Source organism: Canis aureus, chromosome 36, assembly GCF_053574225.1.
Source record: "Canis aureus isolate CA01 chromosome 36, VMU_Caureus_v.1.0, whole genome shotgun sequence".
Lineage (NCBI taxonomy): Eukaryota > Metazoa > Chordata > Mammalia > Carnivora > Canidae > Canis > Canis aureus.
In genome coordinates this window covers 25,187,512-25,215,352 of record NC_135646.1, presented here as the reverse complement: position 1 = coordinate 25,215,352, position 27,841 = coordinate 25,187,512, and the positions used below count along the sequence as shown (strand labels likewise).

Genomic DNA, 27,841 nt, shown 5'->3' with positions numbered 1-27,841 from the left:
CTTGCTAGTGTGGACAGGATCAAGGTCCATGTGCCATAGTCAGTCTACTGTCTCAGTGAGCCCCAGAGACCCTAGCCCACACCAGCCTTAGACATTCCCAAAGTGGATGTTCTCTAGATAGGGACTGGCCGCCTTGGTGGGTTTTTTGCATCTATGTTCATCAGGGATATTAGAATATTGAACTATTCTTACAACCCCAGGGAAGGGAAATAAAAGGCTAAAAGCAACTTTTAGGACTACACCAATAAAAAGCTTTTGCAACAAAACAAGAAGGCAGCCTACTGAGTGCAAGGAGATCTTTACAAATGATTTAACCAATAAGGGGTTAATATAAAAAATACATAAAGAACTTCTACAACACCAGGGGAAAATAATTTTTAAAAAAATACAGAGGGACCTGAATAAACACTTTGCCAAAGAAAACATACAAATGACAAATACACATGAAAAAGTGCTCCCCATCCCTAATCATCAGGGAAATTCAAATTCAAATCAAAACCACAGTGATATATAACCTCACACTTGTCAGAATAGCTAGAGTCAAAAAGATGAAAAGTAAGTGTTGGTGAAGATGTGGAGAAAAAGGAACACTCATGCATCGTTGAGGTTATGTAAATTGGTGCAACCACTGTAGAAAACAGCATGGAAAAAAAAAAAGAAAAAGCATGGAGATGCCACAAAACATCAAATCTATCATGATCCAGCAATTCCACGACTCATATTTACCTAAAAAAAATATAAACATTAATTTGAAAAGATATGTACCCCTATGTTATTGCAGTATTTACAACAGCCAACATATGGAAGCAACCCTAGTGTTCATCCATAGATGAGTGGATAAAGCTGGGGTATATATATACAAACACACACACACAATGGAAATAGAGGCGAGACCTTGCCATTTGCAACATCATGGATGGACATAAAGAATATTTCGCTAAATGAAATAAGATAGACAAGGACAAATATTACAGATTTTGCTTATATACGAAATCTAAAAAATAGAAATGAACAAAAAGCAGAAACGGACCCATAAATACAGAGAGTTGGTGGTTCCCAGAGGGGAGGGGGGTTGGGGATGGGCAAAATGAGTGAAGGGGAGTGGGAGATACAGGCTTCCAGGTACATAATGAAGAAGTCGTAAGAATAAAAAGTACAGCATAGGGACGCCTGGGTGGCTCAGTGGTTGAGCATCTGCCTTGGACTCAGGTGTGATCCTGGAGACCCGGGATCGAGTCCCACGTCGGGCTCCCTGCATGGAGCCTGCTTCTCCCTCTGCCTCTGTCTCTCTCTCTCTCTTTCATGAATAAATAAATAAAATCTTAAAAAAAAAATAAAACAGTACAGCATAGAGAATGTAGTCAATGGTATTGTAATAGCATTTTATGGTGACAGAAGGTAGCTATGCTTGTGGTGAGGACAACATATAAACTTGTCAAATCACCACGTTTACACCCAAAACTAATATAACGTTGTAGGTCAACTACACCTCAATTAAAAAAAAAATTATCGGACAATCTGGACATTTTTTTCTACCGGGTGAATTTTCTCATCCATGTTGTATAAAACTTTGAGGGATTTTGATTTTTGATAAAAGTATGGTGAATTGCTAGAATCACTTGGAGGAAGCTGACATAATTAGGATACTAACTTGTTTTTCATGAATATAGGATTTATTCATTCAGATTCGAGGAATGTATCCTTCAAAAACATTTCATACTATTCTTAAGAGTCTTATATACCTTTATTAGATTTATTCTTAAGTATAAAAATTTTGAATGGGAAAATGGATCATAGCCTCTGAACAACAGATTTACATATTATGCCAACTGCTTTGTCAATATGGAAAGGTCTCTGAAAGCCGCCATCTACTTATAATTGCTGCAATGGTAAGGTTTTGTTTTCCCAAGTCTCCACCCATTTTTTTTTTTTTTTCCTTGCTGGGAGCCTGGAAGTCTAAATTCTATGTATGGGCACCACCTGGGCTCCCAGCCCTCTGTCTTTTGGTGGAGATTAAGCAATGAGAGGCATGGGTGGGAGACTAAAGAGCAGGAGGGGAGAGAGTTTGGGATAGTTCTTTCCTAGGACTCCCTGTTGCCCACAGTTCTGATAGTAGCTGAATTCTTTCAGAGCTCAGCCCCAGTCAGGAAGCTACCATTCCAAACCCCCCACCCCCTCTCACCAGGTTTTGATAACGTGGGGACCGGTCAGGCCTGGGAATGGTAATGACTTCCTGTTGCTATTCATCCTTAAGCACCTCCTCATCATCCTTGGCTCTTTCCCTTAACCTTCCCCACACCCTTGCAAAAGGTCCCTAAGTTTTCTTCAGTTAAGTCCTTGTGAGCATATCATCGGTTTTCTGCTGAGGTCCTGACTAATCTAACTTTCTATTATTAAAGTTGAAATTGCTAAGAAGTCTAGATCTTCCTGGAGCAGTCTGGCTTTGCATTTAGTTTTTATTTTGATTTTCAACTACTTGTTTATTGGAAGGGATATTGTCATCTAATCTTAACTACCCCGATCAAATGGCCAGACTCTGAATGTGTCTGGTTAAATCAGCCATTTTATGAAGTTGACTGGTTAAAACAATAACCTTCCAAATTTTAACAGGGTGGATTTAACATAGTGGCCATATATTTGCATTATGGTCGTTAAAGTTATCACCAAGGTGAGGGCTTCATATTGAACTGGTTTTACTCTGACCTCCCTTTTTAAGCAAGGGCATCAAGAAGATAGGAAAACTGAATGAGCATCATATAAATGCAAAATTACAGTAGTTGGTCTAACAATTAGAAAAAGCACTAGGGTACAGTTGGGCTGACAAATCTTTCCTCCTTACCTGCCCACAACACGTAGTGGACTTGTGGGGGCGCTCCATGGGTTTTGCCTATTTTTTATCTTGAAACCCCTGGAAGTTCCTCAGTGAAGCTCAAATGCCTTACTTTGTTTTAATTTTAAAAATGAAATGAGCAGTTGCGAAAGATTTATCTTTGTTTTAAATACCTAACTTAAGAACTCAGACTGCTATTCCTGAAAAATGCCATGTCACTCTCAAACTTCCACTAATGAGATGAATATGTTAAAATCTCCTTCAGCAAATATGATTTACCACCTGCTCACTTCTTCAAACTAAATGAATACATAAGTAAATGTCACAGAAGAATGGCATTTCCAAAAGTTTAATCCATTCCATTTGTTTTAGGTTAAAATATAAAAGCTTTCATCCTTTCCAAAGGAACACTGCACTTGAGATTAGCATAAAAGAGAGGACCAAGGGTTTTGAAATTACTGAGCAACCAAAGTAGTGAAAGAGGGACCTCTGCTGTTTAAATATGGTGTTTAAACAGTGGAAATCCTAAATGGGCTCATGCAACATTCTTTCAAGATCCCAATAACATCTCTTCAATAATATAGGTCCTTTTAGGGGACGGGGAGGGGGGAGGGAGGAGATGAGGGGTGTCCTCTCCAAGCATTTTTATTAAGATAAAGCAAAACTTAACTGCCAATAGGTTTTTAGTAGATGCTTTTTAGTTGTAGACTGGTCAAGCTGGGGGCTTTGGAAAAATAATAGCAATTCAGAAATACCATCATAAGTACGGTAAGCATGTGTTTTAAATTTCAGCACCACAGGGTGTGGTTCAAGACCAGGCCAAAGACTGATAAGAACATCAAGCAAAGAAATTGCTTAATGTATATTGATGGTGAGGATACCAAATGTTTTTAAAAGGATTTTGATTACAGTATCACGTAAAAAAAAAAAATCACTAGTAGAATCCATTAGTCTAACTGCTCAGTTTTTTGGCTACCAATATCTTTTTTTATTTCTTCATTGTTCTTTTACCACTAATTACTAAATATATGGTAAGTGATTCAGCGTGTTTCTTAGTTTATTACACATTTCAATAAGATGTTAAGACTAGGTTTTCTTGATCATGATTGATCATGATCATTTGCTTCATGAATTATGGACATTTTATTAATAATCTACAAACCAGGGGGCACTTGGGTGGCTCAGAAGCTGAGCGCCTGCCTTGGGCTCAGGTGGTGATCCCAGATCTTCGGATCAAGTCCCTCCTGGGGCTCCCTGCTCAGAGGGGAGTCAGCTTCTCCCTCTATGTCTCTGCCTCTTTCTCTGTCACTCATGAATAAATTTAAGTCTACAACCCAATGGATAGAGGAATAGATAAATTACCTTTTAACATCCTTTCCTCAATAAACTAGCACTACGAAAAAAAAGTATCAAAAAGGGAAGAATTATAGTTTAGTGTTAAAACAAAGAAGCTAAGCAAAATCTGCAGGCTTAAAAGCAACTGTTCTCCATTCAGTACCAGGATGCTTAAGGGGCTTTTCCCATATTCATCAAGGGAGTTAGAGCGGTTTTCCCAGTTGCTAGATCATGCCCATGCTTAATGCCTTCCCGGTCTGTTCTAGCATTAAAGACTTTGGCCACAGTTCTGCATTTCTTTTGTTTACAGTTGCTCATTAGTTAAGTGAGGAGGGTTCTAAGAAGTACTGCGACACCCAGCTTTTATTACCGGTCATGGGGATATTTTCTTAAGAAACTCCATTTGCCACCTACCAAACCCTTTCACATATAGTGTGGAGCCTTATTTTAACGTCACAACCTCAATAAAGGAGATGTACTGATTCCCTGTCCCCTTGCACAAAAGGGAGAGGAGGCTGACAAACATGAAGCGATTTGCTAGAGGCCTCACAACTAGACAAGGGCTTAAAGTCCAGCCCTAGACTGCCTGAGCCCACGGCGAGCTTCCCCGCACCCTAGCGAGCTCAGCATCCCCACGCTGGGCACCCTCGGGGCTGCAGCTCTAACCGGGGTGGCTCGGCCGGGCACCCTGGGGCTGCAGCTCTAACCGGGCAGCTCCTCCGGGCACCCTCGGGCTGCAGCTCTAACCAGGGGAGCTCCTCCGGGCACCCTCGGGGCTGCAGCTCTAACCGGGACAGCTCCTCCGGGCACCCTCGGGCTGCAGCTAAAACCAGGGGAGCTCCTCCGGGCACCCTCGGGCTGCAGCTCTAACCGGGGGAGCTCCTCCGGGCACCCTCGAGCTGCAGCTCTAACCGGGGCAGCGCCTCCGGGCACCCTCGGGCTGCAGCTCTAACCGGGAAGCTCCTCCGGGCACCCTCGGGCTGCAGCTCTAACCGGGGCAGCTCCACCAGGCACCCTCGGGCTGCAGCTCTAACCGGGGGAGCTCCTCCGGGCACCCTCGGGCTGCAGCTCTAACCGGGGGAGCTCCTCCGGGCACCCTCGAGCTGCAGCTCTAACCGGGGCAGCGCCTCCGGGCACCCTCGGGCTGCAGCTCTAACCGGGAAGCTCCTCCGGGCACCCTCGGGCTGCAGCTCTAACCGGGGCAGCTCCTCGGGCACCCTCGAGGCTGCAGCTCTAACCGGGAAGCTCCTCCGGGCACCCTCGGGCTGCAGCTCTAACCGGGGGAGCTCCTCCGGGCACCCTCGAGCTGCAGCTCTAACCGGGGCAGCTCCTCCGGGCACCCTCGAGGCTGCAGCTCTAACCAGGGGAGCTCCTCCGGGCACCCTCGGGCTGCAGCTCTAACCGGGAAGCTCCTCCGGGCACCCTCGGGCTGCAGCTCTAACCGGGGCAGCTCCACCGGGCACCCTCGGGCTGCAGCTCTAACCGGGACAGCTCCTCCGGGCACCCTCGGGCTGCAGCTCTAACCGGGACAGCTCCTCCGGGCACCCTCGGGCTGCAGCTCTAACCGGGAAGCTCCTCCGGGCACCCTCGAGCTGCAGCTCTAACCGGGAAGCTCCTCCGGGCACCCTCGAGGCTGCAGCTCTAACCAGGGGAGCTCCTCCGGGCACCCTCGGGCTGCAGCTCTAACCGGGGCAGCTCCACCGGGCACCCTCGGGCTGCAGCTCTAACCCGGGCAGCTCCTCCGGGCGTCAAGGTTGTTATGACAACACCGAGGAGGCCGGGTTGGGAAGCAAACATTTAAGAGTTTCCACGGAGAGCGCTCGGAGTCCCGGAGGGCCCTGGGTGAAGGGGCCCGCACCCCTGCACCGCCGCCCCGGGGTCACCACAGGCGCTGGAGGGCCCGGCTGCCGGCCTCTGAGGCCGCGGGTAGGCCCGTGCGCCCCCGCCCGCCGCATCCTCACCTGCTCGTCGCTCATGGCCGCGAGGACGCGCCGTCACCCGTGGCTCCGCGGAGGCTCCGTGGGCGCCGCTCGGGCGAGGGAAGGGCGGCCTGGGACCCGCTGCAGCCCCGGCTCCCGCAGCGCCCGCCGGCCAGCGTCCTCGTTGCTAGGCAACGGCCCGCCGGCTCCATTTCCGGTCACCTTCCCCCCCACCCCGCCCTGGGGCGCCCTGGGCGGCAGGTGCAGGTGGCAGGTGGCGCCCCCAGCTCAGCGCACAGCTGCTCCCGCGCGGTGCTTCTGCCTTGCGGGGGGCTTCCCGTTGATTAGGGACGGCCCCACCTGTCCTCTAACCTAACCGGCTGCTCCAGGCCCTGGCCAGCTTTCTGTGCCTAAAAAGTCTCAGAAAACTAGTGGAATAAGAAAGCAAAATCACCTGCTAACACCTAGAGGGAAGCTTCCAGGTCTCGGCTGTTGTAGATACTGAAGTAAGCACAGGGGTGCGTAGGTCTTTTTGAATTAGGGTTTTTGTTCTCTTTGGTAAGTAGTGCGATTACTAGATCTTGGGGGTGTTTCCATTTTTAATTTTTTGAGGAAGCTCCATAGGGTTTTCCACAGAGGCCGCACCAGTGGCATTCCCCCCAACAGGGCACGAGGGGTCCTAACCCTCTACAGTTCTCGCCAATGTTTGTTCCCACAGGTCCTCTAGTCATTCCCGCAGGTGTCAGGTGATAGCTCCCTCTGGTTTTGATGCTCATTTTCCTGATGATTAGGGATGTTGAGCACTTTTTCAGGCGTCTGGTGGTCATCTGTAGATCTTCTTTGGAAAAGGTTTATTCAGGTCCTCTCTGTCCATCTTAAGGAAAAAAATAATTTTGGGGTTTGAATAATATATAATTTAATATCCATATATGTAAAGAAATTAGATCATTTGCAAGTATCTTCTCCCATTCGGTAGGCTGCCTTTTCAAGTTTTTTGATGGTTTCCTTTGTTGTGCATAAACTTTCTATTTTGGTATAGTCCCAGGAGTTGATTTTTGTTTTAGCTCTCTTGCCCAAAGTTTATGTAGAAAAATGTTACTATGGCTGACATCAAGAAGATTATGGTGGAGGTTTTCTTCTAAAAGTTTCATGGTCAGAGCAGAAAGAATAGGCGTGAGGGTATGGACTCTGCAGTTTCAGAAGAGGGGCGATGCCAGGCATCATCAGGGTGCCCGGGATGTCCTTGGAAGTGGGTGACTGAAGTGAAGGCCTGTGGTCACGGCCGGTCAAGGAACAAAGTTGCTAAGGCTGTGGCTGTTCCCAGGGAGGCTGAAGTCACAGAGGCGGGTGGAAGACTGTGAGCCAAGGTCTTCAATGAAGGAGGTAGGAAGAGAAGATGTGACGAGCCTAAAATTAGTAAGAACTTTTTAGTGGCAAACAGATGATGAATGTTGCAGACCCCATGTCCTGAGCTGGAAATGTGGAAGGATGGAAAGTCCCGCCCAGAAGCAGAGCCTTCGAGGAGACAAAGTGCAGTAAACACCTGGCGGTCGGCCCAGGCTTCCAAGAACAGGGTAAGGATTGCGTGCGCTTTCATAGCCCGAGAGCACAGCGAAACCTCTGAAAGCCTAATAGAGTGCTGGCGGGCTGATTCCTCAGCCAAAAAGAAAAAAAAATGCATTTAGAAGGTAAGAGTACGAGAAGCTAAAAAAATTACCCCAAAGTGCTTACACCACAGGCAGTAACCAAGAGATGTGAAGGTACGACTGGTTTAGTGGCTGCCAGTGTGCGGCCAGCAGGTCTGCCCCGGGAGCTTGCAGGTGTTTAGAAGGACTTGATGGAAAGCCAGCATCACCTGGGTCGCTTCATGGCAGGTGGATGTAAGTGGGCCAGCAGGATACAGGTGGCTTCACTGCAACAGTCTAGATAGAGATGAGCCTGAAGAAGTCAGCCATTCACTTTTCCACCCTTTCCCCAGCTGCCAATTTTCCTTTTTTTTTTTTTTTTAATTTTTCCTTTTTCCATCCTCTGCTGTCTCCCTGTGCGCTCACCCCAACCTCAAAAGCCATGATGGAAATAACCAAACATCAGGTGTTCTGACTGCCTTACCTCTCCCGGACCTCCATTTCTGGCTCCTATAGGGGTACAAGGCCTCATTCACAGAATCCTGTTCCTGGACCTGTCTTCTGTGGGGCACTTTGCCAGAATGATGGAAGGAAAAACAATTTTATAAAAATTGGGAAGACCATTCTTTTGTTTTTGTCAGTTATTGTGATTCCTGACAAGCAAGAGGAATGTGACTCCTGGGACTGAATTTCCCTAGTAATTCTCGCAGTAATCAGCAATATCACCAACCAGACCGAGGCCGGGACCTAATCCCTGTCCTCACCATTCAGGTTTAGGTCCGCTCGAAACCCTGAAAAGAACTGATACATTTCAAAAATTGTTAGGAATGGAATTTTAGATTAGGTGAATTGGACAACTGGATCCTTCCAATTAGAGAGACGCTTTATCACCATTACTTATTTCCTTGGAAGACTCGCTTATGCATCCAGCGTTTAATTTGGGTAGAGCTATCTTTACACGCTTTTGATTTATTAATCTACAAATCTGGACGTCTACTTTAAGAGAAGGTGTCTGGGAACAGAAAGTGGTTACCTCAGTTAACCAAATATAAAAGACCAAATGAAGAACAGAAATTGACTTGCTGATATGTCAGTTCCCTGGGTGTCAAGTTCAGCTGCATTTATGATTTTGTGTTTTCTCTCATGGTTTGGGTGAGGTTTTTTTCTAAAATGATTTTATTACACATGAACCAAATGCTTGCTTAGGATTTTATGCCCAAATATGTGCTGATTCTAAGGGAATCTTTTATGAGGCATTTATTTTCCTTTAAAAGGTATCATATAAGCTGCTGAGTTTTGTTGCGTTATTTCTTACTAATTTTTTTTTACCTCCTGCTTTTTGAAACTCCAGCTTTATAGAAGGAAAGAGTGCTGGGATGTTATGCATGCTTCTTTTGAAGCAGTGTGGCTGCTTTTTATTGTGGGGCATGATATGAGGTTGAGAAAATTGAGTGTACCTCTTAAAAGCAGAGGCCAGAATCTGGTATTCTTTTCTCTACCCATGCCTTTCTCTCTCTCTGTGCACCTATACTCCTCCTCATCTTCCTCATCTTGCTCAGTTGACAAGGATTTCTTGAACACCTGCTGTGGGCCAGGCATTGTTCTAGGTGTGGGAGAGAGGGGAGGCAGCCAAGATCCCATCTCCTATTCTAGTAAAGAGGAACAGAAAATTAGCAAGAAAAAAATAAATATTTTGTTTGTTTATTTCAGATAATGAAAAAATACAGGAAGTAAATGAAATGAAAGGTTAATAGGAGAAACTGCAGCCCTAGAAAGTCTCTCACAGGAGGGACGTTTGAGCTGAGATCTGAATGACAAAAGGAGGAGCCAGCCCTTCAAAAAAATGTCAGGAATGAGTTCCCCCAGGAGCAGGTGAGCCAGTGAGAGTCAGGCCTGGATGTGAGAATAAACTTGACACACTCAAAGCCTGAAGAAGGCCGGGGACACAGTGAGGAAGGATCGTATTTTAATAAGGTGAAGAAACCGTGAATTGAAATGGAGCAAGAGTGGAAGCAGGAAGGCCGGCTAGGAACCTACTGAAAATAGGGAAGCGACAATGGTGCTTCCACTTGGGGGAAGTAATGGAAAGTGGAGAGAAGGGGACACATCAGGGATATATTTTGGGGGAAAACCTGAAAGGATTTGCTGATAGACTAGATATAAGGAATAAGAATGAGGTAAAATGACTATTAGGGGTTTTTTCTTTTGCCTGAGTTACTTGGTAGATAGAAGGTGCAAGAAAATTTTTAAAAACTTGGTTCTTAAAAATGTTAAGTTTGAGACGTCTATTAAATGTCCAAGTAAGATTTTGAGGAGATAGGAAGCTGTACAACTCTGGGTATAGCTCTGGTCAAGGGATAAATTAGAAGTTCATCCATAGATAGATGATCATTGACCATGAGAGTAGATGAAAACGTCAAACAAGAGAGTGTAAATAGAAACAAAAAGGAAGGTGATCCAAGGAACAAGTCCCAAGACTCTTGTTTTCTCTTTCTGGAAACTTGCAATTTAAAAATTGCCTAAATGGTCAACCCTTTAACAAAGAGGCAAGTACAAAGAGTTGCAGCAGATATCTCAGATACAAAAGGAGCCCTACAAAATGTGGTTGACAATTCATGCATGTGGTATTTGTTTGTGAAAATACTGAGCTATATATGGACCAAATCCCATAAAAACAAATAATGATGCTATTTTATTACCACACGTTGACCTTCTACTAATCACAACCAGATCTAACCAACCCAAATGGTTGCATTCAATTTCTTTGAACACTAGAGGGAGATATATTCACCTGCAAACCGGAGAGAAAAATGAACTTGTGTTTCTATAGAACTACTCTTTTACCGTAGAGCCATAGACTATTTTAAAACTTGATATTTTTCCAATCATCAAGAAAGAAGTCTTGAGTAAATTATACTTCTTGGAAAGTAACTCGATGTCTTTGCTAAATCAGGTTTCAGTAGAAGGCTATGTTGTAGATGACTGCCATGTGGTATATTTTCAGGTGATAGCTTACATTTTTCCTTGGACAATGTGGAGCAATGATATAAAACCTGTTAGTTTTTATTTGGAGAAACATCATTTCCTCCTTCCTAGGAATTCTGGCAGCATTTCATTGTAAGTCAAAGTGTCAGAAGCTTTGACTCTTGACCTTATGTCTGTGGACCTGGGGAATGTGCTGTGCTTCATCACGTTCAGTGTTTTTAGGTGGCTTAAAGGTCACTGGCGTTGACTTCATTCTGGACTTTTTATTTGCCCAATAAAATGTTCTTTGACTTTGCTAGGTAATCGCATAGATATGTAGTGTTTTCATGATTGCTTGGGGCAGCTAGAAAACTTTCTCTTTATTTACTTTGGTAATCTTTCCAAAGAACATACTGTAAAACGTCCTCTCTTCCTGATCAAAGGTTGAATGTGAACACTACCCAACAATTCTTAGCCTACCAAATACTTTATTTGACCTTGTAACTAATTTACAAGTCTTTTTTTTTTTTTTTTTGGTTTGTTTTTTTTTTTTTTTTTGTTCAACACTGAAATGCTTCTGTTAATTAAAGGGGGAAAATGTGTTTTCTATCTCTAGGGAAGAAGGAAAGTGTAGGAAAAGAAGCTATTTTCTGGAATCAGAGCTGGTATGAATCCTGACTTCGGACAGATGTCAACTAAACTTATTATGGTCATTGTATTACCATATATACATATTGTGATTATATATTATTTGATATGCATATCAAGTAATTATACAACTGAAAGGAATACAATGTTGTAAGTCAATTATATCTCAAAACAAATTCCTGAATTTGTCTCTACTGATGAAAGTAAACAAGTCGCTTTCTATCTCTGAACTATCATTTTCTTTTCTCTAACTTAGAATCACAGCCTTTTAGAGTTGTTGTGGGGGCTCATTCAGACAATGTACGAAAAGCATCCAGCTTAGCTTCTGGTAAAAAAGCAAACATTCCAAGTTTCCTGGGCCCCACTCTTTCTTTCCCTGTGAAGTGCTTTGTAAATTGACCCTATAAATCATATGTTCATAGATTATGTGCTCTGAAGTATTTGTCAAGTGCTGGTCATATGTACAGAATGTGACCCAGGCCACGTTTGCAAGGCAATCTTGCGGGCGTTCGTGTGTGGTCAGAGCTGTATTGCCTGCCCTGTGCTCTCCAGGACTAGGTCAGAAAGAGGACCTCACTAGGCGATCAACTACTCCTAATTATGGGCTTATGAGCAGAGAAAAAAGGAGACACTGAAAGTCTGGTGAGGACTATTATCCCTGCAGGGAATGACTTCCCCTTTCCCTCCACAAATATCAATTTTACCTCCCACCCCCATAAAGGTCCAGCTCAAATCCTTTGTCCAACAGACATTCCTAGCCTAAATGAACTCATCTCTCCAAACACCTATAATATTTATGCAATTCAGTCACCCGCAACTCATGCCTTGCATTCCTACTTACCCTTCACCTACACGGTCTCCCCAACCAGGTAGGTCCTTACAAGGCATGGTTGCTACTAAGTCATATTTCTTAGTGGTTCACTTTAACGCCTTCCACGGTACTCTACTTCCACGGTACTCTACTTCCACTGATGCTTCCTTGAATGTATTCCCATGTCAGTTTTCCTTCACCTTCCTTGCCACACACATTTTGACAATAGAACTCATCAAGGGTAAACGAATCCGTACGGTTTAAATCATTCTGCTGACAGCATCTGCCAATTATCTCTTTAAACTACAGATTCTTAAAAAGAAAAAGCCCCAAAGTCTAACCTATTATGCTTACCTTTATGCTGTTTACTTTGCTACCAATGCCATAATTCTTGCCAAGTATTCACTCTCAGTTGGAACAAACTAGCTACCATGGGGTCATTTACAGGTATAATATATATGATAAACATTTTTATCATTGGCAGCTGACTTTTTTCTTTTTAAATTCCATAGTCAAGTGTTATTATTGGTCATAAAACGAGCGATAATTTGACACGTGTCAAACTCTGACATTGTCACACACGACTCCATTTTTACATATGCAGAACTGAAACAGATGGTGAAGTTTTATCATCATTTATTATTCAAGCTGCAATAAAGGGTTGCTAAAGCTAGAATTAGAATGCTCTTCAAGGTCGTGAAGGATAAAGAATCACACATAAAATGCAGCACCTGTTCCCCGAGTGTCAAACCATAACACAGGAAAGTCCTAATCCTCGGTCTTGACTACAGAGCAGCTCTGTGATGTGGCCGACAGGCAGTGCGAGGCTGCTTTAGGGTGGTCGCAACCTGCCTCTGAGGCACACGAGGCAAGATTATATGCTCTTCAAGAGGACAATACAGGAACGTATTTTCAAATACTGGTAATTGAAGTAACATTTTCAAAAGAGACACATGGCAATGTATTTTTATTTTTGTATTTTTTATTTTTTTTAAATATCCTAGTAATGGATAGTTTTTCAAAAGCAGATGCAGAAAAAATATGGGAACAGACTCTGCTCTTAATCATTCACAAATCTCTTAGCTAAATTTTATGTTTAATTACATTTTCTCCTAAACTCTACTCCATTTCTCCTTCCTTTCATATCTCAAATCCTCAAGTGAGTGGTCTTTACTCACTTGATCCACTTGATCCACTTTTTATTTCCTTGCCATGTGATCTCTTTGAAAATCTATAATCTACAATAAATCTATTGAATCTCAGTTCAAATAATCTACTTGAAATCTATTTCCACAGTCCATGTCTTCAAACCGCTAACAACCTTGACCCATTTCTTGTTTTTCTTAACTACTATTCAGAATTTGAGGTTGCTGTTACTTCCTTCTTAAAATTATTTTCTTCCCAGTCTTGCATGACAGCCAAGCCCCATTCTTCTACTTCTCTCACATTTTTCTGGCTCTTCTTCCTTCCCTGTCCATCCATTTGTAGACAATCCTTACAGCCTTGGTTGTGCTCTCTCCCCTCATTGCTCATGCCAATGACTCATCTACTCTTAAAGCTTCATATTCCACCTTTATGCTTACAGCTCCAGAGTCTTTGTTCCCTGCCATTTTCCCTCTGAATACTTATATCTTGTGCTCAATTATCTACATGACTTTTCCCTTCAAACTACACTACTGTCCGAAACCACAGATCCAAAACTGATCTCCTCTTCCCAAGTTTTTAGCTTTACCTGCAGCCTTACCAATCTTCCAAGATCAGTATCTTGAATTCATCTTGGTTTCCTCCTTGTTCTCCAAGTCTGCATTAGCCATCTGTTGCCATTATTATTATTATTATTATTATTATTATTATTGAAATGTCTTAGGATCATCTCTTCCTTCTCGTCCTACTGCCATTAGTAAAAGCCAGGCTCTGAGCACCTAGGTAACTGTGTGGGTCTTTTAATTGTGGTTTGTTTGGTCCTCAGTCTGTCCAATATGCACACTTAAAAGCAAATAACACTAAAATAATCCAGAATGATTCCTTCTTGGTCTCATGTCATCAAACTCTATTTCAGAAGACTACCCATCAATTCCTTCTTCCTTATCAATCTATTCTTTTTTTTTTCATTTGTTTCTATTGAAGTTTGATTTGCCAACATATAGTATAACACCCAGTGCTCATTCCATCAAGTGCCCTCCTCCGTGCCCGTCAATCCATTCTTACCTTCCATAACCCTCTTCCCTATGCAGAGTCTCTATATTGTGCAACATAGAACCTCTACTCAGGTTGTGATCCTCCACATTTTAACTGACTCTACTTATCCTCTGTATCTTTCTTTATCCAGCCTTATCCCAAACCAATTCAAAGGCATTCCATCAATAAGCTTTTGCCCAAATATCTAACAATGGTCCATTCCTTTTTAAAACAAGAATTCACATAATATAACCTTCCAGTTTATTAACTATTATTGTTTGTATAAAGGCTATTCTCCTTTCTTTACCTAATATATTATTTTTTTCCATTTTTACTTATTCTCTAAGTCCCAGTTTAAAGATCACTTCCTCTACAAAGTCTACCCTGGCCATCCCAGTCACTTGTGTCCCCTAAACATACCTGGCATAGTCTCAGTTATGTACCTGAACAGATGTAAAAATCTTCCAGTTGTACTATATTTTGAAAAAGAATGACCTCAATGGAATTAATTGCTTATTTAGACCCTAAGGATGCATACATAAATTAACAGGTAAAGATGAGATTTTTCTAGGCCAAGGCTTCGGTGTTATTAGTAGAAGCAATAAATAGAAATGAATTCTCAGAGCTATTCTATTTTCAGCAAAGCTAAAAAATAGCTTATCATCAGTCTAAGAAATATTTATCACTATAGTTTATATAGTAATCATTATTTTTGTTTTTAAAACTTTATCTCAAATTACAAAAATAACAAACTGATACCATAATGGTTATATCGATCATAATACAATTGTCAAAGTCCATACGATTTTGCAAAGAGCAAACCCTAATATAAACTATGGACTTTACTTATAATGTATCAATATTTGCTCATCACTGTAATAAATGTGTTACACTAACACAAATACTAATAATAGGGGAAATGGGGATAAGGGAGATTAGGAGGCATATAGGAACTCTCTACTTTCCACTCAATTTTTCTGTAAACTTAAAACTATTCCAAAAAAAGTCCAATTTATTAACTTCTTTAAAATAACGTATTTATTATAGAAAATGTGTAATGTCCTGTAAAAAAGGACAAGGAAGAATATTTAAAACACCTTCAAGCCTATGACTTTGTCATTGTCAGTATTTTGATATCCCTTCAGTCTATCATTCTGTTTACAATCGATCCATCCATCCATCCATCCCTGGAAGATACTTTATCCACTATTGTTACATGACTATTTTCTTCTAATATTTAATCATATATCACAAGCAGTTTTCCTGCCATTAAATAATCTCTAGCAATAAATTTTTTAATAATCACATGATATAAACCTCTTTATCTTGAAGCTGTATTTCTAAGATTTCCCTGAGCTTTAATTTCTGCAGCATGATAAGCCCATTTCCTTTAGTACTTTCTAAACCTGCATCACTGTTTCCTTCTTGGTATTCATATCTGCATTTTTTTTAAGAGAGAGCACAGGGGGAGGGGCAGAGGGAAAGGGAGAGAATCTTAAGCAGGTTCTATGCCCAGCACGGAGCTCGATCTCACAACCCTGAATTCTTGACTTGAGCCGAAATCGAGAGTTAGACACTGAACGAACTGAGCCACCCAGGAGCCCCCATATCTCTATTCTTGCTATCCCCTTCTCAGGATGCTTTACAGTGACTTATTTATATTACTTACTGATTTTCTATGTAGCAGTCCCTTTCCACAGAATCATTTTTTTGTGTGTAACATTTCTTTTCTAAAAATACACCAGCAAAAAAAAAAAAGCAAAAAATACATCAGCTTATTAGCTAAGAGTAGTTTTTGACATAAAGCAGCATGCATACTGTTATACAGCTCATCAGTGATTAATTAGAACATATATACTAAAGTATGCCAATGACTCCAAGATCTTTTTCTACCTGATGCCTAATCTTTATAGCTTATGGCCCTGAATTACTATTTGGGTTTATTTAAGAAAGAAACTTAGAGATGGGGCTGATTAGAAGTAGTACCCTACAGAGTCTCTCTATATTAGAACCACATAAGAGTTTCTGAATTAGTGCACATGGGTTGAAGTGGTCCCACTGATAGGCCAAAACTGTCCTCTGGTTCTGGCTTGTATTGCTATCGAGAAGTCAACAATTATTGTTCACCTGGATGTAACGTTCCTTTCCTCTGGCTGCTTTTAATATGTTCTTTTTTCATAGATTTTTGCCAATTTGATTATGAGGTATGGTTTGATGTGATCTTTGTATTTATCTCCCTTCACATTGACCAGTTTCCTTGAGTTATATTTATCATCCATTTTGGAAAACATTTAACCACTATTGCTTGAAATACCTCTCTGCTCCAGTTATACTTTATCCAATATATAATATAGTATATATTATAATATATATATATGTATATATAGGAACAGCTTGTTTAAATTAGATAATCATATATATGTGTGTGTATATATATACACACATGTATTACACAGTATTTATATATGTGTGTGTGTATATATACTGATTACTTGATCTGTCTACAGCTCTCTGAGGCTCCGTCCACTTTTTTTTTCAGTGTCTGCTCTCCATGCTTCAGTTTTGATAGTTCCTGTGTCCTTGTCTTCAAGTTGTGGTTTTTTGGTTGTTCTCCTGTAGTGTTAAACCTATCTTGTGGTCATTTCATTTTATATGTTGATACTTTTGGTTCTGGAGCTTCTATTTGATTCTTTTCTTAGAGACTCAATTTCTCTGTTAAGATTCTCTGTTCTTTCAATGTGCTTATGTTTTTCTTTTAATCCTTGAATATATTTATAACAGTGGTTCAAAAGTCCTAGCCACTAATTTTATCATCACAGTTATTTCTCGTTCGGTTTACATTGGCTGACTTTTTCCCCTCTGGCTGTACAATTGGGACTGGTGTATTTGGTAGCATAACCCCCACACAGGGTCTTTGGTCTGTGGGGGTATCTTAGAGCTACCATATTGGGGAGCCCAGTGGAAGCCTCTGGAGCTTCCCTCTACCGCCTGTAAAAAATGGCATATCAAAAACACATCCATCTATGGGGTAAATCAGTGCCACCCTTAGTATCTAAAGGAAAAATACTTTTACCAGGGCCCACAATAAGAGTTACATTGAATCATAAACTATGACTTCTGCTTTGGTACTTTAAGCAAAAATAAAACACATTAAGAATGAAAAGAAGAACGTAAGTACAATTGCAGGAAATATTAAAATGTAAGGGAAAACATGATAAATAATGTTATGTCCACATATTTAAAACCTAAATGAGTTGGGGACACCTGGGTGGCTCAGCGGTTGAGCATCTACCTTTGGCTCAGGGCGTAATCCCGGTCCCGGGATCGAGTCTCACTTCGGGCTCCCTGCATGGAGGCTGCTTCTCCCTCTGTCAGTGTCTCTGCTTCTCTCTCTGTGTTTCTCATGAATAAATAAATCTTTAAATGATTTGGACAAATCTAAATCTAAATGATTTGGAAAAATTCCTAGAAAAATATGACTAAAATACAAACAAAAGACTAAAGAAGAAACAGAAAATCTGAATGATCTTATAATTATTATTGTAATTGCATCAGTAATTAAAAGATTTCTCAAAAGGTAAAGCCAGCTCAGAAAGTTCCATATGTGAATGAAACATTCAAGGAATATGTTCTAATTTTAAACAAACTGTTCCTAAGACTAGGAAAAGAGGAAAATGCCCCAACTAATTAATAAGCCCAACTGAACCTTCCGAATAAAATTAGACAACGACAATATGAACAGGAAAATTATAGGCCATTCCCACTGTGGGAAAGCCCTAAATAAAATATTAGTAGGCCAAAGTGAGTTGAGTATATAAAATACAAGAATGCAAGAATTGTTTAACATTAGAAACATCTATTAATATAATTGACTTCATTGTGGTATAATGAAAAAATACATATGGTCTTTGTCCCACATTCTTGGCACAGAGCTTTTAAAATCCTTGGCATTTCCTGAGGGAGAGCAGTGACTAGTTATTCATAACAAGCCCCTTTCTACCAAACCTTTGGAAGACCAAGCATGAGATTAGAGGTTTGGGAGTTTCAGTCCCAGCTTCTGACATTTGAGGATGGAAGCGCAGGGGACTGGAGGTTGTTTGATCACCAATGATCAATAAGTGAATCAATCATGCCTACTTAATGAAACCTTAATAAAACATTCTTAAACTACGAGGTTCTGGCCGCTTCCAGGGGGTAAACACATCAGTGCTGGAGAAGAGGTGCCTGGAGAAGGCACGCGAGCTCCGTGCCTGACCCCCTCTGCCTCCCATCACCTTGCCATGAGCATCTCTTCCATTTGGCTGCTCCTGGGTTGTATCCTTTCTAATAAAACTGTGATCCTAATTCTAGAGCTTTCCTGAGTTCTACAAATCATTCTATCGAATTATCAAACCTGGTCATGGGAAGACTCCTATTTATAGCCAATTGGTCAGCAGTGGGGGGGGGGGGGGGAGCGTTCCAGCAACTTGTGACCAATATCTGAAGTGAGGACAGTCTTGTGGCACAGAGTCCTTAACCTATGGGGTTGGTGCTAATTCAGTGTAGTTAGTGGACGAATTGAATTGAATCATAGGACGCCCAGTTGGTATGACAGACAAAATTGTTATTGGAAAGATACCATATGGGTCAAGACAAATTAGAGGGGAAAAAAATCATATAATTTCCTCAGAAAGTGGAGCAAGAAAATAGGTAGCAAATCCTTTAGGTCTATCTGCCCAGATCCCACACGAGTGCGCACTGTGTACCACTAATGGGTTACAAGTGAACCAAGATCGTGAAGGCTCTGAAAGCCAGACCCCTTAAGCTCGTTGCTTCTCCAGCTTCAAACAGATTCCTAGGTTTTTTTCTACTGTCATGAGGGAATAGTATAATTTTCTATGTGCGCGGTCATGTCAGAAAGTATAGAATTTTATTTTATTTTATTTTATTTTTTTTAGTAGATGAGTTTAACTCAAATGGCTGTTATTCTATGGTTCCATCCCCTACTCATTGGTGGAGGAGATCCATCAGTTTTTGAGCTTCTCTATTAAAAAATGTTTCAATCTCTAACTACTGGGAACTTGCTCTTTTCTTCCCTCCACGCCTGAACTAATGTGACACAAGGATCACGGGTAAGAGTGTGTTTTGCAAATGCAAATTTCCCTCCATTGGGCTGAATTAAGGCCAAGAGGGAGGGCACAGAGTGTGTTAGCCAGCCTATTTCACCACTTCCTCACACCCTCCAATGTAATTGCTTTCAGCAATCAAGCTATTTTTAATCTCCATTGATCTGACCGGCTCCAAGGGAACTTAATTTCAGTTATTAACCGCTTAATATGCCAATGCTTAGAATTTTTAAAATGAGGAGCTATTCTGAATCAAAACCCATGGATGAGCCAAACTTGAACCCAGGTTCACCAATGATTTGCAAACTTTGCACTTACTGCAAACGTTTTCATACACGGCTCTTCTCCTGCTTTTATTCTCTCTGAACTGTCCCTGAAAAAATCTCCCTGAGATCTCTGACCAACTTCACTTTAAGCCACCTGCCCTCTTCTATTTCTGCCCAGGAGGACTCTGTGACCAGTGTCAGATGGGTCTGTCAGAGCAAGGCGTGTTGCCCCTCCCTTCCGCTCCCCCCTCTCTTGCACTGGGGGATCTTCCTCCCTTAAAGGATCTCAATGATGACTCCGCTCCACAACCTGAAGTCACACTTGGTGAGCTTCCAGCCTCATTTTTTTTCCTGTTTTTCAATCCTCGTTAGTCAGGAGCCCCTTCTAGAAATCAACGCATCATGACTCTGTTCTGGAGCATATCCCTTCCAGGTGACCCTCACGTGGAACTTTGAGAATAGCAGGTTTATTTCCATAACATTGGCACCGAGCAAGACACTCTCTTTCTATTCCCTTTGCAGATATTTATGAAGTGCCGTCCCTCCCTGTCAAGGCAGTCTTGCATCTGTACCCTGAAGAGAGAACCTCCACGGGCCATATTACTACCAAGGCTTTGTCCCATCACACTTTCCACCCCAACAACACACGGATGTTATACCCCTGCTAGGACCCACTATAATCACTGTTTCCACGCTCACAAATACAAAATGCTCTTATGTTAAGAGATGGTCAGCATTTTGTTTTTGTCACAGAATCATTATCTCTATAGGTTTGCTCTTTGGATTTTAAGTAATAATCTGACATAGAGGGTACTTACACAGACCATGGTACTTAGCCAAAGATATCCAGAAGGTTTGCTCAAAAACAATTCTTGTTGGGTCAGCCTTTATTAAATCCTCCCCAGGAGCTGATATTTTGAGAACAAAATATTACTGGTAAAGAGAAGCATGTGAAGTTTCCAAAAGCAAAAGCGTATGTAACCAATGAAAGGATAAAATTTCAAGGCCTGTACAGTAAAGCAGCTGTTAGATGATTTACTGGAAAATTCTTCCAAAACATAACAGAGGCTTCCTACTACAAAGGAAATATTTTCCTTCAAGTCCATACTATTAAAGTTCAATATGCAACATACTCAAAAGACCTCTCTAATAAAATCTGAGATTTTCACGAAAACCTCCACCTTAGGGACTTGATTCTCATTCCATCCCTCTGCACAGCCCGAGCATCACTGGTGTGAGATTCGTGATGTGTGTTCTAAACTCCAGACTCATTCCTTCTGTGCAGTTTCCAGTATCAATAGCAGAGGCTGGGACTTCATCTCTCCAGCCTACGAGTGACTCCTGTTAAACTCAGCAAATCAGATAACCTCTCACTTGCAATCAGAGAAATTATCTTAGACCTGCCAGCAGAGCTCTGGGGATTTACAAGGCAATGAGGACAACTGCAAAGCAATACTTAACGGGGGGGATGAGGGGGGTTAGCAAGGGAGAGAAAAATAGACGGTTTCCAGTACCTGCCTTAGCTTTCTACATGGTCGACCAGAGGCAGAAGGCCTTTCTCGGGTGTTCTCCACCTGTTTTGGCCAAGTCCTGGAGGAGAGAACGAAGGCAACTCTGAGGTATGCAGCACATTGCACGCTCACTGCTCCACAGCCCGGAGCAGTGACGGATGAGGACCCCAGGCAACGCTTCCCATCTTGCCTCATTCTCGACTCTGCTGACCCATGAGGCCATTTATTAGGAGTCATCGGAAAGCTCTTGGGCTCTGTAATGCCGTATATTCACGTCGAGCATCCCCTGGCTCAAATGACAAGGACTCCACCTGTACAAAGGGCATTACTGAGCTTCCTGGGGCGTAATTACTCCTGAGGCTTCGATCCCCACAGGAAAAGCAAAGTGGCAGTGGACAGAGGAGACACAGTGGAACAAGTCGAGGACGAGAAAAGATGTGTCCTGCCACCTGCCTCCCTTCCTATTCTGAACGTGCCAACCAATTCCAGCCCGCCTGTCCCCCATGTGCCAGAGTGTGGGGCAGGCCCCTGGAGCAAGAGACGTTCTCCTGGGCAGACAGCTCTTTATCTGATTCCTGATTAATGGTAAAGTGGCCGCTCTCAGCTCTGGATGTTCACACCGTAAGACAGGACACTTGGCTTCCTCACGTGCATCTGTTTGATTGAAACTCCAGGCTGCACAGGCCTACTTTTCTGAAGAAAGGAACGTGAAAAGGGCCCAATGGCAACAGGAACATTGATACAGGAATGGTTTGGTCAATGACTACGGCATATGAGCTAAAGGTCATATTTCGGTAAAATAGGTAATCTTGGGGGGTGGGGAATGTAGAAAGTAACTTAAAAAAAAAATTCAGTGAATACAAAAAAGGGCATATTTGGTCCATGATGAGAACTTTTTCCTTCCTTGTGAAAGCACTACTATCTTCAAAGTTACCTACAACTGTTTACTACATGGACCCTTTGAGCTTCATTGATAAGGAGGGAGTCAAACACTGCTTCCAGTGATACTCTGCTCACGTGGGTGACAGCAGGCCCCCTGCCTTGGGCCATGCCACCCTAGTTCCAGCTGAGGAGCCGCTATAAAGTCTGTCCCGATCAAAGCAATGAATGGGCCCAGGGTCTGCTCGTTCCAAGCGTCAGGAGATACCTTGGGATCAGTTATAGAGCTGTTTCTTCATGTGTCTTAGCACCCCACAGTGTGCACGCTCCCCTGGTGTCTCCTCTTCTCCCTTTGCTGGCCGACTCCTGGGTCTCCCCGAGGGATCAACAGCCCTGAGCTCACAGCACTTGGGCTCAGGCCCAGGGATGAGTCAGGATGGCCTTTCCTCTTGGCTAGTGACTAGTGTAGGGATCAAACCAAAAAGGAAACACTGCTAAGGGCTTTGGAAAAAGGCTTTCCTCCCTAATAAAAGGCAACTTGACGTGACCGGGAATAGAAAGTAGATGGTAAGTGCAGTTTCGCAGCATGCTGTTCCCTCCACGAGAGTATACGGTGACCTGGCCATGACAGCAGCTCTCCGGCGTTGGCTCAGTTTACCTGATGTGGTAGGCTGAATGATGCCCCCCTCCCCAGAGACGTCAGGGTTGTCATCCCCAGCGTCTGTGACTCTGCTCCCTTACATGAAAATGAACTTTTGATTAAGACAGGGGTCTGGAAACAGGGAGATTATGCTGGGCCATCCTGAGAGGTCCGGTGTCCCTCTCAGAGGACAGAAAGAGATCCCAGTCAGTAGTGGGAGAGGTGCTGTGGGAAGCAAGACACTCAGTGATGGGAAGGGGGGACTATGGCCAAGGAAGACAGGACGTCCTAGAAACTGAGAAGGGCAAGGAAACTGCTTCTCTCCTAAACCTCCAGAAGGTACTCAGCCCTGCCAAAGGCTTGAATTTGGACTGCCCGGACTGTAAGAGAATAAATTGGTGTGTTTTAAGCCAAAGTTGGTGGAAATGTGTTATACTAGCAAGAAGAAACTAGCATTTCTGGCTAGCCAGGTAAGACATGTTCCCTATGTCTTACATGTAGTCCCTCTGTTAGTTTGGATGTTTTGCTGCACATAACAGAAGCCCCAACTGAAAATGACTTAAACAGTTAAGGGACCTAGGACCTCACTTGTTAAAACAGAGAAGCAGTGTCAAGGTGTTACAGGTTGGTTAATTTAGCAACTCAATGACATCTCAGAGATCCATGTTTTGGGGGTTTTTTCCCTCCAAATTCGTGCTTGGCTGTTCTCAACAGGAAGGTTTATCTCTTTGTCTTGGTCCACACATGGTCAAAATGGTGGTTGGGGTTCTAATCACTAATCCTTACACACTAATATCCAAAGGCTGAAAGATAAAATCATTCTTTTGATGCATCTTTTTTTAAGCACCAGGAATATTCTCCCAGAAGTCCCCACCTCGATGTTGCCTCATGGGAAAAGAGGATTTCCACTACCTCCGTTTGACCTCAGCCTGAACTTCCCAACTGATGAAGTTCTTCCCTCTGGCTTATGTCTCAACTCAGGCAAAAGACCCTGCAAGCAAAGCATGTCATGATGGGAACCCTCAAGTAATAAGGACTGCCCTGAAGTCAGCAAGACCCCATACGATCGACCCCAAAGACAAGGATCACCCTTGACCTTTACCATCCACCTGCATGTACCCACCAACTCTTGTCCCACATTTTCCCTACATAAACCTGGAAGTACTTTCAGTACAATGGAGGCATCTTTGAAATGCTAGTCCATGGTCTTCTCAGTGTGGCCTCCCTTTCTTTCTAAATACCTTTCTTATTTCACCACCACCCATCCTCTACACCTTTGGACTCTGTCAGCAGCAAGTGGCTGAAACCTGGTCTGTTTGGGACCCCCAGAGTGAGGTGCTCTTGCACCCCTGTGCCCTGGTCGTGGTGTGGCATTAGCAAGAAGCTGATTCACCTACTTCTAAACCAGTCACCAGGAAGGGGGTGGACTCAAGAACCCCCTCCTGGGACAACAGAAGAGCTGGTCCCTCCTGACCAGCTAGGTCACGGCGTCCTATTTTCCAGGTTGCATTAGTAAGAAAGAAGCGAGACAGTAGCTGATGTGCAGAAACACATACATTCCCTCCTCAAGGGTCCTTTTGAACAAACAACTACATCAAAGACAAAAATCTTCCAAAGTTGAAGAGGGCTGTCCTTTCAGCAAAATGTGCGAATGTCTATAACTTCCACTTCTTTTGCTCAAAATCTTCTGACCTGGAAGTGCATTCATTTATTTAATATTTTTCTTTGCTTAGTGCAGCCCCCGAATGAATGTTTACTGAACCAAGGGTCGATAATAGTTATTTTGTGCCTCTAGCGATATTATTTTCTTATTTGATTCTCAACAGTTGAGCGGGTGTTTAGAGTCTACTGGAGATTTTATTAACATAAATATTTGTGTTAGATTGAATAAAAATAAAAATACTAACTGTTACATAACATTTTCTCTGAGCCTGTTGTTACACTAAGGACTTTACATAACTCATCTAATCCTAGCTGTACGAAGTAGTACTGGGTTTTGAGCGAGAGGGTGTGAGTGGGGGGGCTTGTTTTTTTCTTTTTTTTTTTTTTTAACATGGAGCTTAAACTCAGGACCCTGAGATGAAGAGCCACATGTTCTACAGACTGAGCCGGCCAGGTGCCCCCAAAGTGGTACTGGTTTTAATCCCCATTTTGTAGATGAAGAAATACAGACAGAGAAAGGAAAACCATTGATAATATATTCCTTCTTGGAAAAGGTAAAGCAGTGGCAAGAAGTAGCTCTCATGATATTTTATTATTTTTTATTTTTTATTTTTCTCATGATATTTTAAAAGGAAATAAAAACAACAGTTAAGCATCGGACTCTTGATTTCAGCTCAGGTCGTGATCTCAGGGTCGTGACATCTAGCCCTTTGCTGGGCTCTGTGCTAGGCACTAGGCTTGGAGCTTGCTAAGGATTCTCTCTCTCCCTTACCCTGTACCCCTAACCCCTCTAAAGCAGAAATAAAATAAAATGAAATGAAATAAAATAAAATAAATAAAATAAATAAATAAAATAAAATAAAATAAAATAAAATAAAATAAAATAAAATAAAATAAAATAAAATAAAATAAAAAAGGAAGGAAGGAAATAGTTAATAAAAATGGCGTTATACATGACACAAACTGCAGGATAATTTTATACCAATATTTCCAAAAAATTATTTTTCCTGTAAGATTAAAGACAAGCAGCATTCAAACCTAAACTGAGGGGTGGACAAAAACATAGCACAAAATGAAAAGTGTGTCTGTGGGAAAGACACCAAAAGAAAAAAGATACACTTTATAAATTATGGCCTAACACTCATGAGCAAGAGAAAAAACTTGAGGTTGATTTGGAATCAAGAGCATTTGGCTGTCTCTACCTGGAGACCAATATTTTTAATGTCTTTTATATGTTTGTAGAACTATGTTGACCCTTCTCTGAACTAACATCTTCTTTTAAAATGTGTATGGGGTATTGTGCTACAACCATTCTGGACCTAACAGGCCTATATTATGCTTTGGCTCTTGGGCTTTTCTAATCACTACTTATCCACTTTATTGTTATTGGGCTTAGATATAATGAAACCAAATGATTTTATCCATTCTTGCATACAGACAGACTGTAATAAACTGCATATTAAATGTATTGTGATTCCCTCCAGGGGAGAAAATGATGCCCACAAATCCTGGCACCATTATGTTTGTATTGGTTGGCACCCCAATGGAGACTGAGATGCTTTTTAAATAATCTACAGAACAGTTGGAATTTCTATACCAAGGAAAACAAAAATTCCATCACCTGAATCCTATTAGAGCTAACAAGGCTTTCTGTGAAGTTAGATAGTTATTTAAAGATGAGACACTGTAGATTTCATGATGCCAAGTAAACCAAAGAGTGCCTTCAAGCACACGCCAACTTGAAATCCAGAAAGGGAAGGGGAGGCTAATTTATGGTCAATGCAAAGCATAAAACACAATAATTCATAAAACAAAACAATTCACATGTGGCAGTATATTGGCTTAATTCAGGCTCTACTTAAGCCAATCAGATGTCCAGAAAGAAAAACTGAAAATGTTGCCCGTTTATCTAAATGATTCCAAATAATTGTATATTTGACATGGTAGACGTAAATAATAAAGACCTAGATTTTCTTTTCTTAGTATTTGCCATCCAAAGTTATTCTTGTGTCAGCTACTTCCCAAAAAGAGTAGTAATTAAAAGAGTTCACTGGTGATTGTAAATGAATTTCTCTTTTGCATCTAGCTTTCCTATGACCAGTTCACTGTTGCCAAGCATGGCGGGATAGGTTATTTCCTCTAAATATCCATTATTTTACATTTAATTTTTAATTGAAGTATAGTTGACATATAATATATTAGTCTCAGATATGCAATAGGGTGATTTGAATGAATATCCAGACTTGTGCAGACTTTAAATTGACATTTCCATGGCACTCTGAATCATTGCTGGTAGAGTGTAAATTAGTCCAATACGCTGCAAACTGATTTGGCAGTATACACAAGAGCCCTACAATGTTAGGGTATTTGACCACATGCTTCTGCTTCTGGAAGTCACTTTCAGGAAATAACATAAAATTCAAAAACCATATTTATGTCCAATAGTTTGTTTACATGGTAATTGTACTTGCTGAGATGAGATACAATCTAAATGCCTAATGACAAGATGGTTAAGTGAATAATGATATATCCACTGAATGACATATTATTTCTAAAATTTAAAATAAAAAGATTTTTAAAAAAGATTTTTTTTATTTATTTATTCATGAGAGACACACACAGAGAGAGGCAGAGACACAGGCAGAGGGAGAAGCGAGAAGCAGGCTCCCTGCAGGGAGCCCGACGTGGGACTCGATTCCGGGTCTCCAGGATCATGCCCTGGGCTGAAGGTGGCGCTAAACCGCTGAGCCACCCGGGCTGCCCTAAAATTTAAAATAAAATTTAAAAATTCTTGAATATAATAATAAGTACAGAAACAGGAAGAAGGCATAAGCAAAATTGCATTTGGCATTTGATCTTAACATCTTAAAATAACATATTTTTTTCAAAGAAATATATCTCCAAATGCCCATTAACCAGGGAAAGGATAAATAAGTTGTGGTATAAGCACATAATAAAATATTATAAAAATTTTATAAATGCATGAATTTCAGCCATATAAGCCAACATGGATGAATCTTAATATACCTTTTCTTCAGATTTATTTATTTTAGAGAGAAAGAACATGAACAGGGCAAAGGGCAGAGGGAGAGAATCACAAGCAGACTCCCTGCTGAGCATGGAGCCCACAGAGGGCCTTGATCTCATTACCCTGAGATCATGACCTGAGCTGAAACCAAGAGTCAGATGTTTAACCGACTAAGCCACCCAGGTGCCCCGTGAATCTTAATAATATATCTTAATAAAAATAATATATCAAAACAAGCTAACTAAATATTATGTTATTTAGGCACATTCGTATACCTGTGCGTGTTTGCATGTGTACATGCGATATGTGTATGCATGGTGAAACTAAGAAAAGAAATAGTAAAAAACACAAAATTTGGGGCAATAGTTATCTCTGACAGGAAGGCACAGGGTCAGGAGGATTGGAGAAAAACAAATAAGTAACAGTCTACTTCCCAGGCA

The 27,841-nt window shown here is 41.8% G+C and overlaps 1 protein-coding gene and 1 long non-coding RNA gene across 9 annotated transcripts in view; one reads left to right on the top strand and one right to left on the bottom strand.

Annotated features, from left to right (window-relative positions):
- The window catches only part of DNAH7 (dynein axonemal heavy chain 7), a 233,335-nt gene extending 227,074 nt beyond the window's left edge, over nt 1–6,261 (bottom strand). For 2 of the 4 annotated variants that reach the window (XR_013372697.1, XR_013372696.1), the window contains exon 1: nt 6,127–6,261. Coding sequence is in view for 2 of the 4 variants with exons in the window: in XM_077884754.1 (XP_077740880.1) it covers nt 6,127–6,141 (15 nt within the window). In the remaining 2 variants the exon portion in view is untranslated. The remainder of the gene's footprint in view (nt 1–6,126) is intronic. The other 2 variants (XM_077884754.1, XM_077884753.1) reach the window with 2 other exon arrangements.
- A 50-nt stretch (nt 6,262–6,311) lies between these two features.
- Nucleotides 6,312–24,630, top strand: LOC144305700 (uncharacterized). Of its 5 annotated transcripts, none has more exons than XR_013372711.1 (5): nt 6,312–6,590; nt 7,409–7,772; nt 19,860–20,006; nt 20,204–21,995; nt 23,556–24,630. It is a non-coding gene; the product is annotated as an uncharacterized LOC144305700 (long non-coding RNA). The 5 variants fall into 5 exon arrangements; XR_013372713.1 differs by having other exon boundaries at nt 6,312–6,602; XR_013372709.1 differs by having other exon boundaries at nt 6,312–6,642.
- The last annotated feature ends 3,211 nt before the right edge of the window (nt 24,631–27,841 follow it).